General features: G+C 38.5%; 1 protein-coding gene and 1 long non-coding RNA gene across 4 annotated transcripts in view; one reads left to right on the forward strand and one right to left on the reverse strand.

Moving 5' to 3' along the window:
- LOC111862317 overlaps positions 1 to 11,967 on the forward strand; it is a 364,800-nt gene that overhangs the window by 212,467 nt on the left and 140,366 nt on the right. Inside the window, exons 1-2 of one of the 3 annotated variants that reach the window (XM_023847602.2) lie at positions 2,357 to 2,518; positions 5,484 to 5,990. The exons of 1 other annotated variant lie outside the window; for it this stretch is intronic. In XM_023847602.2, coding sequence (XP_023703370.1) covers positions 2,491 to 2,518; positions 5,484 to 5,899 — 444 coding nt within the window. In that variant the 5' untranslated portion in view covers positions 2,357 to 2,490 and the 3' untranslated portion in view covers positions 5,900 to 5,990. Of the gene's footprint in view, positions 1 to 2,356; positions 2,519 to 5,483; positions 5,991 to 11,967 lie in introns of those variants that run through there. One more of the 3 variants, XR_002842403.2, reaches the window with a different exon arrangement.
- LOC111862319 lies at positions 3,546 to 4,948 on the reverse strand. The gene is made up of 2 exons (XR_002842405.1): positions 4,885 to 4,948; positions 3,546 to 3,620 (listed from the first exon to the last, which is right to left on the reverse strand). It is a non-coding gene; the product is annotated as an uncharacterized LOC111862319 (long non-coding RNA).

Consider the following 11,967-nt stretch of genomic DNA (forward strand, 5'->3'; position numbering starts at 1 on the left):
CCTTCACCTACTTATTACATTTTTGCTTTTTCCTACAAAAAGAGGCTGTTTCATAACTGCACAAAATATATCAGTCTAATATTCCGGATAATAAATATGCAATTAATGAGGGCTATTTTTCCTATTAGTAAACGTTCGGCGAATAAAATGCGAATAGGAATATAGAAGAAAATAGTCGGTCAGTGAGTATTTATTCAGTGAGAAAATGACACGTGTAAGAAAGATGACCCTGGACAATAAGCAGATAACAATGCAAGTACGGAAGATTTGCATGGATTTAATATATTTTTATCCTATATAAAATTACCAAAATTTGAAATAAGCAGTTAATTAATTGGAAGAAAGAGCACTCAGAAATGTGCCCAAATTTGTGGATTTTAAAATGTTAACAGGTTTAACGAAAACCACAATTGTAATACCCGAGCTACCATGTGTGCTCTCTTGACATGTTTCATTTAGCAAGAACATTAATTTTAAGGATGTCAGTTGGTACTTCTGATAACAAGGGAAAACATTCCGTATCGTTACTCTGCTTGAATTTAGTAAGGCATCATAAAATTGTAAATTTATGCACAAGTATAAATTTAATTGTTTCTTGCATCCTGTTGTGTATTTAATCAATATTAGAGTTAATTTTACCGACCACACAACACGTTTTTATTTACTGTCACACTACATATTTCGACCTCAAGATTACGTTCCTTGTCATGATGCCATCATGACAAGGAACATAATAGATCCAACATCAGAGGACGCGGAAGAACAAGACCTTCAAAAGTGAAAGTGCAGTCAATGTGATGAGTTGAAGTTTAATTCATGAACTTTTTAACCAAGTGGTAATAATATAACTAGTTACAGTGAACTAAATTTTAAATTTTAACTTTTAACATTTGTATTTTTAACTTATATTTTATAAGAAGAACTTGACACATATTATTGAGTGTGGACCTGAACAGGATACAGGGTCAAAATAAGTGGAAAAACGAATGTGATTGCGTGTGATTGTGCAACTGTGTTCGTACATCTGAGGATGACCTCTTGAGGTCGAAACATGTAGTGTGACAGTAAATAAAAACGTGTTGTGTGGTCTGTAAAATTAACTCTAATATTATGCATAAGTATTTAAAAGTTACTACTTCGTTAAAAGAATTCAGTTAGGCGGAGTTTTTAAGCACTCCGGAATAAATTGCCACTTTATGATAACCTACGCGACATACCAATACGACTAGTCCACATCGAAATGGAATACTTTATGAACTTTCTCGGCTTCCTTAAAGATAAAAACTTACTCAACTCTTAACTGTGTTAGTGGTACTATGAAATTATTACAATAAAAACAATAGGTTTAATTTTTTTTTAATTCGCTTAGTGGGGGATGGAGTGCAGCTGGGTCCACTCGGCACGGCGGCCACTGAATGGCCTATTGTACCTGCTCCGTGTGGTCATGATGAGGGAGAATTTGGTGGAATGAAGATTGGCAAGGGAAACCGAAGTACTCGTAGAAAACCTGCCCCAGTGCCACTTTGTTCACCACAAATCCAGGTTGACCTGACCCGGGATCGAACCCCGGCCGCTGAGGTCAGAAGCCGCCGAATAACCGCTTGATCTGTGGCGGAGCCTAAATCAATAGGTTAGTAAAAACATTTAATAGATTAATTAAATTTGGCATGATTTTATTTTTTAAGGACCTCACAAGCACTCCTGCGTCTCGTGATCTCCGCGAAGATGAATTATTCTATAACTAATACGAAATGCATGCCTATACAAAGAAAACAACCAGACTAATATCGGAATGGAAGCAATTGCACATGTTACAGCAAAATATGAGGTTGCCTTACCTTGGATGTTGTACTGAACCTCGGACATTACACGCCTCACTATCAACCCGCTACANTTCTGGTTAAATGGGTTAACCAACTGTTTTAGATTTTGATGTCCTTGAGCTGCACTTATTTAACTTATGGTTTCCTGTGGTTTGCTGATTGTGGTTCTTGAGTGCTCTTGTTGGGGCGAGAGTGTTTTGTGTTGTAATCCGCCATCACTCAAGACAGCCACAGTCAACAAACCAAAAACACGTACAACTCAAGGTCACAAAATTAAAACAGATTGTTAACCCACATAACCAGAGGTAATCCGAGGCTACCACACAAAGAACCAAAGAAACTTTACAATGAGTAGCAGATTCCGTAATCACAACAAACTGTACTCCTGAACATGACCGGTTATGGGGAAATATGGAGTGTCCGTGAAGAAAGACGACGAGTGAATAGTTACCGAAGTTGCACATAGAGGGCATAAAAGCAAAACGCAAAGTTAGAGAGACGGAACACAATTGCTTGAATCCCATAATTTTAAACCTGTTGGTAGGATTTTAGTCAAATTCCCTCCCTCTCAACAAGCCAACGAATCCGTGCCCAATCTCACGAAGGGATAGTCAGAAGCTAGGTCAGAGTTGTCAGTATCTGTAGCGAGTTTGGAGTGAGACGTGGAATGTCCGAGGTTCAATACCATATCCAAGGTAAGGTAACCTCACATATCACTCTAACAGATGCATTTGCTTTCGTTCCGATATTAGTGTAGTTGTCTTCATTGTATAGGCCTACAACTGCGGGCATTTATATTTATTTCGTATTATTTATAGAATATTTCATCTTCGCGGAGATCACGAGAAGCAGGAGTGCTTGTGAGGTCCTTAAAAGTAACGTTGACAATCATATCAAAATTAATTAATTTATAAAATGTTCTTACTTGCCTATTGATTTTATGGGGATATTTACATAATACCACTAACACAGTTAAAGTTGAGTAAGTTTCTCTCTTTAAGGAAGCAATGAAAGTTCATAAAGTATTCCATTTCGATATGGACTAGTCGTATTGGTATGTCGCGAAGATATCGTAAAGTGGCAATTTATTCCACAGTGCATATAAACTCCGCCTAACTGAATTCTTTTAAGGAAGTAGTATCTTTTAAATACTTACGCATAAATTTACAATTTTATGATGCCTTACTAAATTCAAGCAGAGTAACGATACGGAATGTTTTCCCTTGTTATCAGAAGTACCAACTGACATCCTTAAAATTAATGTTCTTGCTAAATGAAACATGTTGAGAGAGCACACATGGTAGCTCGGGTACTACAATTGTGGTTTTCGTTTAAATGTTAACATTTTAAAATCCATAAATATGGGCACATTTCTGTGTGCTCTTTCTTCCAATATGCACATACAATATAAGCATATTTACTACTACTAGTCGGTAGTATGTCAGTTAAAACAGTGTAATGCGAGTTTCGCCTTACATATTTTTTCTAATGAATGTCATGTAAATCAGTCCTGACCACTGCTCAATTGTACAGCAGAAATAAGGGACGGAGTTATAGAGTAAGTTAGTAAAATTAGTATAAAAATACATAAAATCTGGCTAAGGCCATATTAAAAAAATCTGTTCAAAATTATTTTCTGTGTAACTAAAATTTTTGTGATGATGGTTATTATATGGTCTACCATCACAAAAGTTTCTGTAGCGGGACAGGATAAATGTTGTCTTTTTTTTTTTTCGAGGAACTGCGATGTCCTTAATCAAACACCGGGGTAATGAAGCCACAGTTTTCGCATTCCGACTGAAAAAAAAAGAATTAAATGCATTTATTAGTTTATTCCATGAGATTATCATACAGTTCTGCCTTCTTTTGAAAGCAGAGTTGGTCTAACATTTTAGTTCACGGAGGACGAAGGGTGATAACTTAGCAACAAAGCTAATAAATTATGTTTGTCAGTAAGGTCGGTATGATTCTGGGAAGCTCTCTGCCTTCTGGTCAGTTGTCAGTATGTTCCCGAAAGTAAAGACAGCCGAAGCGCGAAGCTTATGTAATTTCTTCCAAATAATGCATACACAATACCCAAAGTCACCTGTCTTCTGCGAATTTATTTTTTTTATCTTGAGAAGGATGTCACGTAACTGTTCTTCAATCTGACGTCATGCTCTTGTCTCTCCCTTTCCAATGATTTTAGAACGGAAGTTACGAACATTTGACACTGAAAACATTAGATTTTAAATCATTAAATCAAGAATATGGACAGATCTCATTAACAAGTACACCTGCTATTGTTATTATCATCATCATCATCATCATCATAATTAAGGTTATATCCATCGGAAATTCTAATTAACATGATATCCATTTTGTTTGTATGTGTATGTGTGTTGGTGCATGCGCACTCTCAGTTGTGTAGCCTACATATTTACATTTAAGACACGTAACTAATCACCAGTATTTTGATGGGGCATCCGGAAATCCAAAACTGCTAATATCAGAACACCTGATTGGACACCTCCGAGCACCAGCATTTATATCATTAAGATCCATTTTCTGCCTGTAATTTTAAAAGGGGGGCACGTGTTAACGCAGTTGGTTGAAGCACTATGCTACAAGCCAGAAGGTCGCGGGTTCTATTCCGGAGTAGATCATTGAATTTTTAAAATGACCTAATACTTCCAGCCGCACTATGACTCCGAGGTCTACTCAGACTCTGACAGACATGAGTAACAGGAATGTTCCTGGGGCAAAGGGTGAAGTTCGGCCGGCGCGAGAGTTTCACTTCCGCAGCGCTGTAAGCCGATTGTTTACAATAAGGGGGAGAGCGTCGATGTCCTTGTTGTTGGACCCGTAAGAATAAGGAAATACATGGCGAGACACACGCGTTAACAAAAGCATCATAAAGATAAATCAAAAGCAGTTGGAAATCAGGTACATTTTTGTGGGATACTCACTGAAAATTATTGTCTGGCTGTAACAGTGATGTTCTAAATCGATAACTCCAGAGAACGCCTTCTGTTAAGGTAAATGAGGTATGGTTTCGGGAGCTATGGTAGATAATACATACCAAGTGGTGGGGTTCGTCGGAATCTCCGTATATGCTGAGACGGTGGTACTGGGAACGGTTTTCGCTGAACATCGCCAGATTGCTCTGTGGTTACTGTTTTTACATAATTCTCGCTTTTCTGAGATGTTGCTTCGCGCAATATATTGCTCGTCTTCCAGGTTTGCGTTGGTGCATACTCCTCATATCCCTAACACACGCTGTTGCTCCAAACTGCTTGTAACCCTGTGTTATCGCCACTCTATTTTTAACTTAAACACGGTGGAATGCCGTCTCACTTTTCCACTCACATCCTTCAGTTGCCGACAACATATTACCTTCGTACCATGGGGATGTTATTCCTTCATGCAGTTCGAAACGCCCGTAGGTCGTTGCCCCTGAGTTCTCTACTGGTAGTTCCGTCACACTTCCTTCATTTTCTTGTGTTTACGCATCTACATTTCCATTTTTCTCGCTCCACGATCTTCTCTTTCTTTTGTAACCTTTATCCTTATTACCTAATTTGTCGTGTTTTCCTCCTTAATTATTTATGTTCCTTATACCGAAGATATAACCATCATATTCATCTAGTTTAAGCTTTTCGGGGTTCTTTCTTACTGCAGCCTCCTGTTCCTCCGAACCTTCCAGCACCGGTTCGTCCGCTTTGCAGGATCTGTCAGATCCTGTCTCACCGGTGCTTGGAATCTCTTCTTCGCTGTCTCTGGCCGCAACTTCAGCCGGAGTATCCGTGGAGATGTCGTGGGAGACGAAGCCACTCAACTCGCTGTTTGACTGTAAGGTAGCTGACATGCCTCCGGTTGTATCTACGTCACCTGCCTCTTCAGGGAGGTGTTCTTCCAGTGCGTGTTCTGCACGATACAACAGATTTATAATCTATGGCACATTCACTAACAGGACAGTGTTTGGGTACAACTACAAGCTTGCAAGGACGAAGTGTATTAGCAATACCACCATAGTAGTTGAAAGTGAAAGATTTTCTGATTCATTCGATATCCGATTGGAGCTCCAGTTAATTTAAGACGAGAGAATATATTGTGTGGATTTTACTTCGCATTTTTTATAAAAAGCAACTTTCAATACCGTGATTTTATGTGATAATTATGTAACATTTTATAAATAAATATAAATGATAATTGTCTTTCATGTTTTATTTACTACATATGTGTTTGCAAACTGACCCTCACTAGTTGCTGAAGTAGCTGAACTGATATATACGTATATACATATACACGTATACGTGTGTATTTATATATATAAGCCCTCCACTGAGATACATTTATTCTAACCAACATACGCTTCTCAAGCACCCTCAAACAATGCCCTTCCCTTAATATGACACCACAATTTTGTACGTGTCCAAAGAAGAGGCAGGGCTTAAAATGATATTATTTATCTCTAGGTTGCAGACGGGAAAACCAATTTGGATCCCGAAATGAGTGGTAGCAAACAATTCCTAAATTTAATCTGCTATCATTGCCTTTGTTGTTGTTTCTAAATACTTGAACTACGTCCCATTCCCTTAGGATTCATTAACTAAGAACTGCGTTCATGTTGTATGACCTTTACACTTATCCTGGTGAGTGCATGAACATTGCACTATTATTTGTTTTACCTGTATTTACTTCTAGAACAGTCTCCTGATTGGCGTCTAATTTAGACTGCGTTCCTCGTACTCTACGATCCGATAAACAATTTACAGGGTATTTAACAAGTCCCTCCGGAAACCTCATCTGTAGATCAGATACATAACTGCAAGGGTACTGTGATTCTAAATTATTGTAGAACTGCAAAACTCATACGTATTAAGACAGCCTAGATCCAGACAACAGGGTTTGAGATTTACTCAAATTTTAGTTTTAATGTTTCGTTGTGAAAGACGCATAAATTCCTGTCTAGCTTCAACTCAACTTGCCTACGCATGGTTTATGTCTGACAAACCTAATTAGAGTTCTTAAAAACAAAGAAAGAACTTCCGTGCCTTTATTTGAAAATTTACAAACGCCAGAGAATAAAATATTATGAAATCTTACCTGCAAAAATCTGAAAGGATCAGGTCATTGGAAGATGAGTATTAAAATGGCTTAGGATAGGAACCAGTGGGACGCTGTTGTGAACTTTATAGTGAAAATTACATTTTCATAAAAACCAAGAAATTTCTTGGCCATCTAATTTACTATCAGAGTCGCAAAGGATAATTTAAGGCAAAGAGAACCTTATAATTGGCCAATTAATGCTTTGAAGTCTAAATACTATTTGAATTCCTTTTCTCCCTAGACGTCACACAGGATCGCCATTGCAAATGCCTGCCGGTTAATACTGTTCGGAGTTTATTCTGGCAATCTGTAAACACACGGCAGGGCCGCAGAGCGTTAAGGCAAGTAGCAAATAGAGCAACCACAAGAAACCATCACCATCTAACATAGAGTGTGTTGACATAGGCAAGTTTTCTCTTGGCCTCTAGTGTTTCTGATGTGATGGGACCGGAAATCAGTCCAATGACTCATAGTAATATGACACATCCCATATGCAAAGATTGTTTTTCTTTATGCCAAAGTCCTCCCTTTCTCTTTGTATCTCAATCACAATCCTTTCACTTATATTTGACTCATCTGCAAACAGAGCCTATGAAAGGATGCACCCTGTCGAGATAGGCCTACAGAACTTTGTACCACGTCCAGTGACTTCAAATTCCTGTAGCTGACTTGTGGGGTAGTGGAAATTTTCAGCTCTTGGTTACTTAATGCTTCAAGAATGGTACAGTGTTTTCGTCTGAGATCCTGCTCACTGTCGCCAGTACTGTTGGATACAACAATAATGACAACAATCAGTCAGCGTGAAGACAACCAATCTTTTCTATCTCACCGGAAGCATCGTTATAGTACTTCAGTCGGTTTAAGAAGAGACTACGGGCTGAACTGAAGGGGTTCGATGTCTGTCAGGAGCAAATATTTTTCTCTCCTCCACTGAGTTGAGACCGGCTGTAGGGCCCACCCAACCTCCTATTCAGTGGGTACCGAGGAATTTCTCACCGGATTAAAGCGGCCGGGGCATGAAACTGAGCACTCACCTCCAACTAGAGCCGAGATAAAGAATGGTGGAGCTATATATCTCTACTTTCTCACGTGCATTCATTCAGTTGTGTTTAATTAAGCACTGGGACAGAGTTACCTTTTTATTTATAGCACTGGGTTAAAGAATTTGTTCAGATTCTAAAACTGCGCTAAAGATTAAGAATTTTGTGCGATGAAGCGCATAGATAAATGTACGGCTTTGCAAAGATGCATTTTCTCCTAAGTGTCTGCTTGCTAGGAAAATATAACTTTCGCAATCTTGCCAAATAATTTTCTTTGACAATAATGATCTCTGATAGAACTCCAAATTTTGTTGTAAGAATAACTACGATGAAAGGAAGTCGGCTTGCTTTATTGAAACTAAAAATAACAGTAAAAGAAAAATTATCCTTGTACTTAATTAAGCACTACTCCATGACTATATAGACCCCACTTTTCTTGGCCTTGGAAATAGTTGGATGTGAGTGGTCAGCTTGACACCCTGAACGCTTTACCACCGGTGAAAGATTAATATTTTCAAAGTTAATAAATTAATACATTTAATAATCAGTAGGTCTAAAGATTAAGCGAATATATAAATTCATCTATTTCCACTAGCTGCAGATGAAACTAAGTGTGGAGTAGGGTCCTCCTTGCGAGGCTAAATTCACAAGTTCATGATCATTTTCACAAGAGCCCTTCCCTGAACTGTAACTCGAGCCAGCTGAATGCAGTCCACACATGTAAAGTTAAGTTACATTTTTTAAGACCTCTTTAGTATCCTCTCTTCCACACGTACTCTTCTGCCAAGGTTTTTTTTATCTTCCAGGATTTCAAGTTAAATTTAAATTAAGTTCTCATGTCTCCAGTGCGTTCTCTAAGCCTCGACACGACCCACCCAACAGGAATATATTTATTACTTGGCGACGGAATTAACCCAACAGATTGTAACAGATACACGTATACGGTTTCTGTTCCACTTATTCCCGAGTTTCANGATCAGGTCATTGGAAGATGAGTATTAAAATGGCTTAGGATAGGAACCAGTGGGACGCTGTTGTGAACTTTATAGTGAAAATTACATTTTCATAAAAACCAAGAAATTTCTTGACCATCTAATTTACTGTCAGAGTCGCAAAGGATAATTTAAGGCAAAGAGAACCTTATAATTGGCCAATTAATGCTTTGAAGTCTAAATACTATTTGAATTCCTTTTCTCCCTAGACGTCACACAGGATCGCCATTGCAAATGCCTGCCGGTTAATACTGTTCGGAGTTTATTCTGGCAATCTGTAAACACACGGCAGGGCCGCAGAGCGTTAAGGCAAGTAGCAAATAGAGCAACCACAAGAAACCATCACCATCTAACATACAGTGTGTTGACATAGGCAAGTTTTCTCTTGGCCTCTAGTGTTTCTGATGTGATGGGACCGGAAATCAGTCCAATGACTCATAGTAATATGACACATCCCATATGCAAAGATTGTTTTTCTTTATGCCAAAGTCCTCCCTTTCTCTTTGTATCTCAATCACAATCCTTTCACTTATATTTGACTCATCTGCAAACAGAGCCTATGAAAGGATGCACCCTGTCGAGATAGGCCTACAGAACTTTGTACCACGTCCAGTGACTTCAAATTCCTGTAGCTGACTTGTAGGGTAGTGGAAATTTTCAGCTCTTGGTTACTTAATGCTTCAAGAATGGTACAGTGTTTTCGTCTGAGATCCTGCTCACTGTCGCCAGTACTGTTGGATACAACAATAATGACAACAATCAGTCAGCGTGAAGACAACCAATCTTTTCTATCTCACCGGAAGCATCGTTATAGTACTTCAGTCGGTTTAAGAAGAGACTACGGGCTGAACTGAAGGGGTTCGATGTCTGTCAGGAGCAAATATTTTTCTCTCCTCCACTGAGTTGAGACCGGCTGTAGGGCCCACCCAACCTCCTATTCAGTGGGTACCGAGGAATTTCTCACCGGATTAAAGCGGCCGGGGCATGAAACTGAGCACTCACCTCCAACTAGAGCCGTGATAAAGAATGGTTGAGCTATATATCTCTACTTTCTCACGTGCATTCATTCAGTTGTGTTTAATTAAGCACTGGGACAGAGTTACCTTTTTATTTATAGCACTGGGTTAAAGAATTTGTTCAGATTCTAAAACTGCGCTAAAGATTAAGAATTTTGTGCGATGAAGCGCATAGATAAATGTACGGCTTTGCAAAGATGCATTTTCTCCTAAGTGTCTGCTTGCTAGGAAAATATAACTTTCGCAATCTTGCCAAATAATTTTCTTTGACAATAATGATCTCTGATAGAACTCCAAATTTTGTTGTAAGAATAACTACGATGAAAGGAAGTCGGCTTGCTTTATTGAAACTAAAAATAACAGTAAAAGAAAAATTATCCTTGTACTTAATTAAGCACTACTCCATGACTATATAGACCCCACTTTTCTTGGCCTTGGAAATAGTTGGATGTGAGTGGTCAGCTTGACACCCTGAACGCTTTACCACCGGTGAAAGATTAATATTTTCAAAGTTAATAAATTAATACATTTAATAATCAGTAGGTCTAAAGATTAAGCGAATATATAAATTCATCTATTTCCACTAGCTGCAGATGAAACTAAGTGTGGAGTAGGGTCCTCCTTGCGAGGCTAAATTCACAAGTTCATGATCATTTTCACAAGAGCCCTTCCCTGAACTGTAACTCGAGCCAGCTGAATGCAGTCCACACATGTAAAGTTAAGTTACATTTTTTAAGACCTCTTTAGTATCCTCTCTTCCACACGTACTCTTCTGCCAAGGTTTCTTTTATCTTCCAGGATTTCAAGTTAAATTTAAATTAAGTTCTCATGTCTCCAGTGCGTTCTCTAAGCCTCGACACGACCCACCCAACAGGAATATATTTATTACTTGGCGACGGAATTAACCCAACAGATTGTAACAGATACACGTATACGGTTTCTGTTCCACTTATTCCCGAGTTTCACTAACTAATGGCAAATTTTAATAGTTAAAAGAAAAAAATATGATTGTGTTTACAAACCTGTACTTAGTTTATCTTATTATGTATTAAAAGCATAATAATATCCACTATATCAATCTTCCGTGCAAAAGTTTATTTAAAAATACTTTACTGTAGGAAAAAACTTGTAGAAAATGTAACAAATTTAACTGCAATTTGATATATAAATTTCCACTGACAAATGTCCGCGTCTATTTACCTGGCCGTTTACAACAGAATGCGTTGTGAACTCGGTCGAATTCACTATGTAGGGTAAGGCTAGTTATGAGTGAGACATAAGGGCCACTTCCTTCATTTCCACGAAACAGAAGCAACCACTGCCTGGACACTTGTTGCCATATTTCTTCTTACTCGCAACCCAAGGGTGAAGTCTGAAAACGGGCCCAAGTGAATCATTTCTAACTTCTCAGTTTAAGAATTACTGCACTCTCATTGAGACCTTTTACATAACATTACCAGTCTGAAAAAAACAACGTGTTTTTTTTTGGGGTTTCTTTGGTTTGTTGGCTGTGGCTGTCTTGAGTGATGGCGGACTACAACACAAAACACTCTCGCCCCAGCAAGAGTACTCAAGAACCACAACCTAAAAACCAGAGAAAACCATAAGATAAATAAGTGCGGCTCAAGGACACCAAATTCAAAACGACACAAGGGAAACAAACAAGCTTCACAGTGAGCAGCAGATTCTGTAATCACAACAACCTGTACGCCTGAAGATGGCCGGTTAGGCATAAACACATAGTGTAAATGAAGAAATACGACGCGTGAACAATAACCGAAGTTGCACATAAGAAGAATGGAAAGTCAGATCTATTAATTGAGTAAGTTCCTCCATCTAGGGAAGTCGAGAAGGTTCATAACCAGTCATAAAAAAATGAACACTTTCTTTTGATTCTAATTCCCTTTAATAGCATCACATTATGTCATTGAAATCTGAATATATTGTTGTTCATCTTAAGGATGTCAGTCGGCTCTGGCAACACGGGGGGGGGGGGACTTTTTTG

The sequence above is a fragment of the Cryptotermes secundus genome, unplaced genomic scaffold, assembly GCF_002891405.2.
Source record: "Cryptotermes secundus unplaced genomic scaffold, Csec_1.0 scaffold319, whole genome shotgun sequence".
Classification (NCBI taxonomy): Eukaryota; Metazoa; Arthropoda; class Insecta; order Blattodea; family Kalotermitidae; genus Cryptotermes; species Cryptotermes secundus.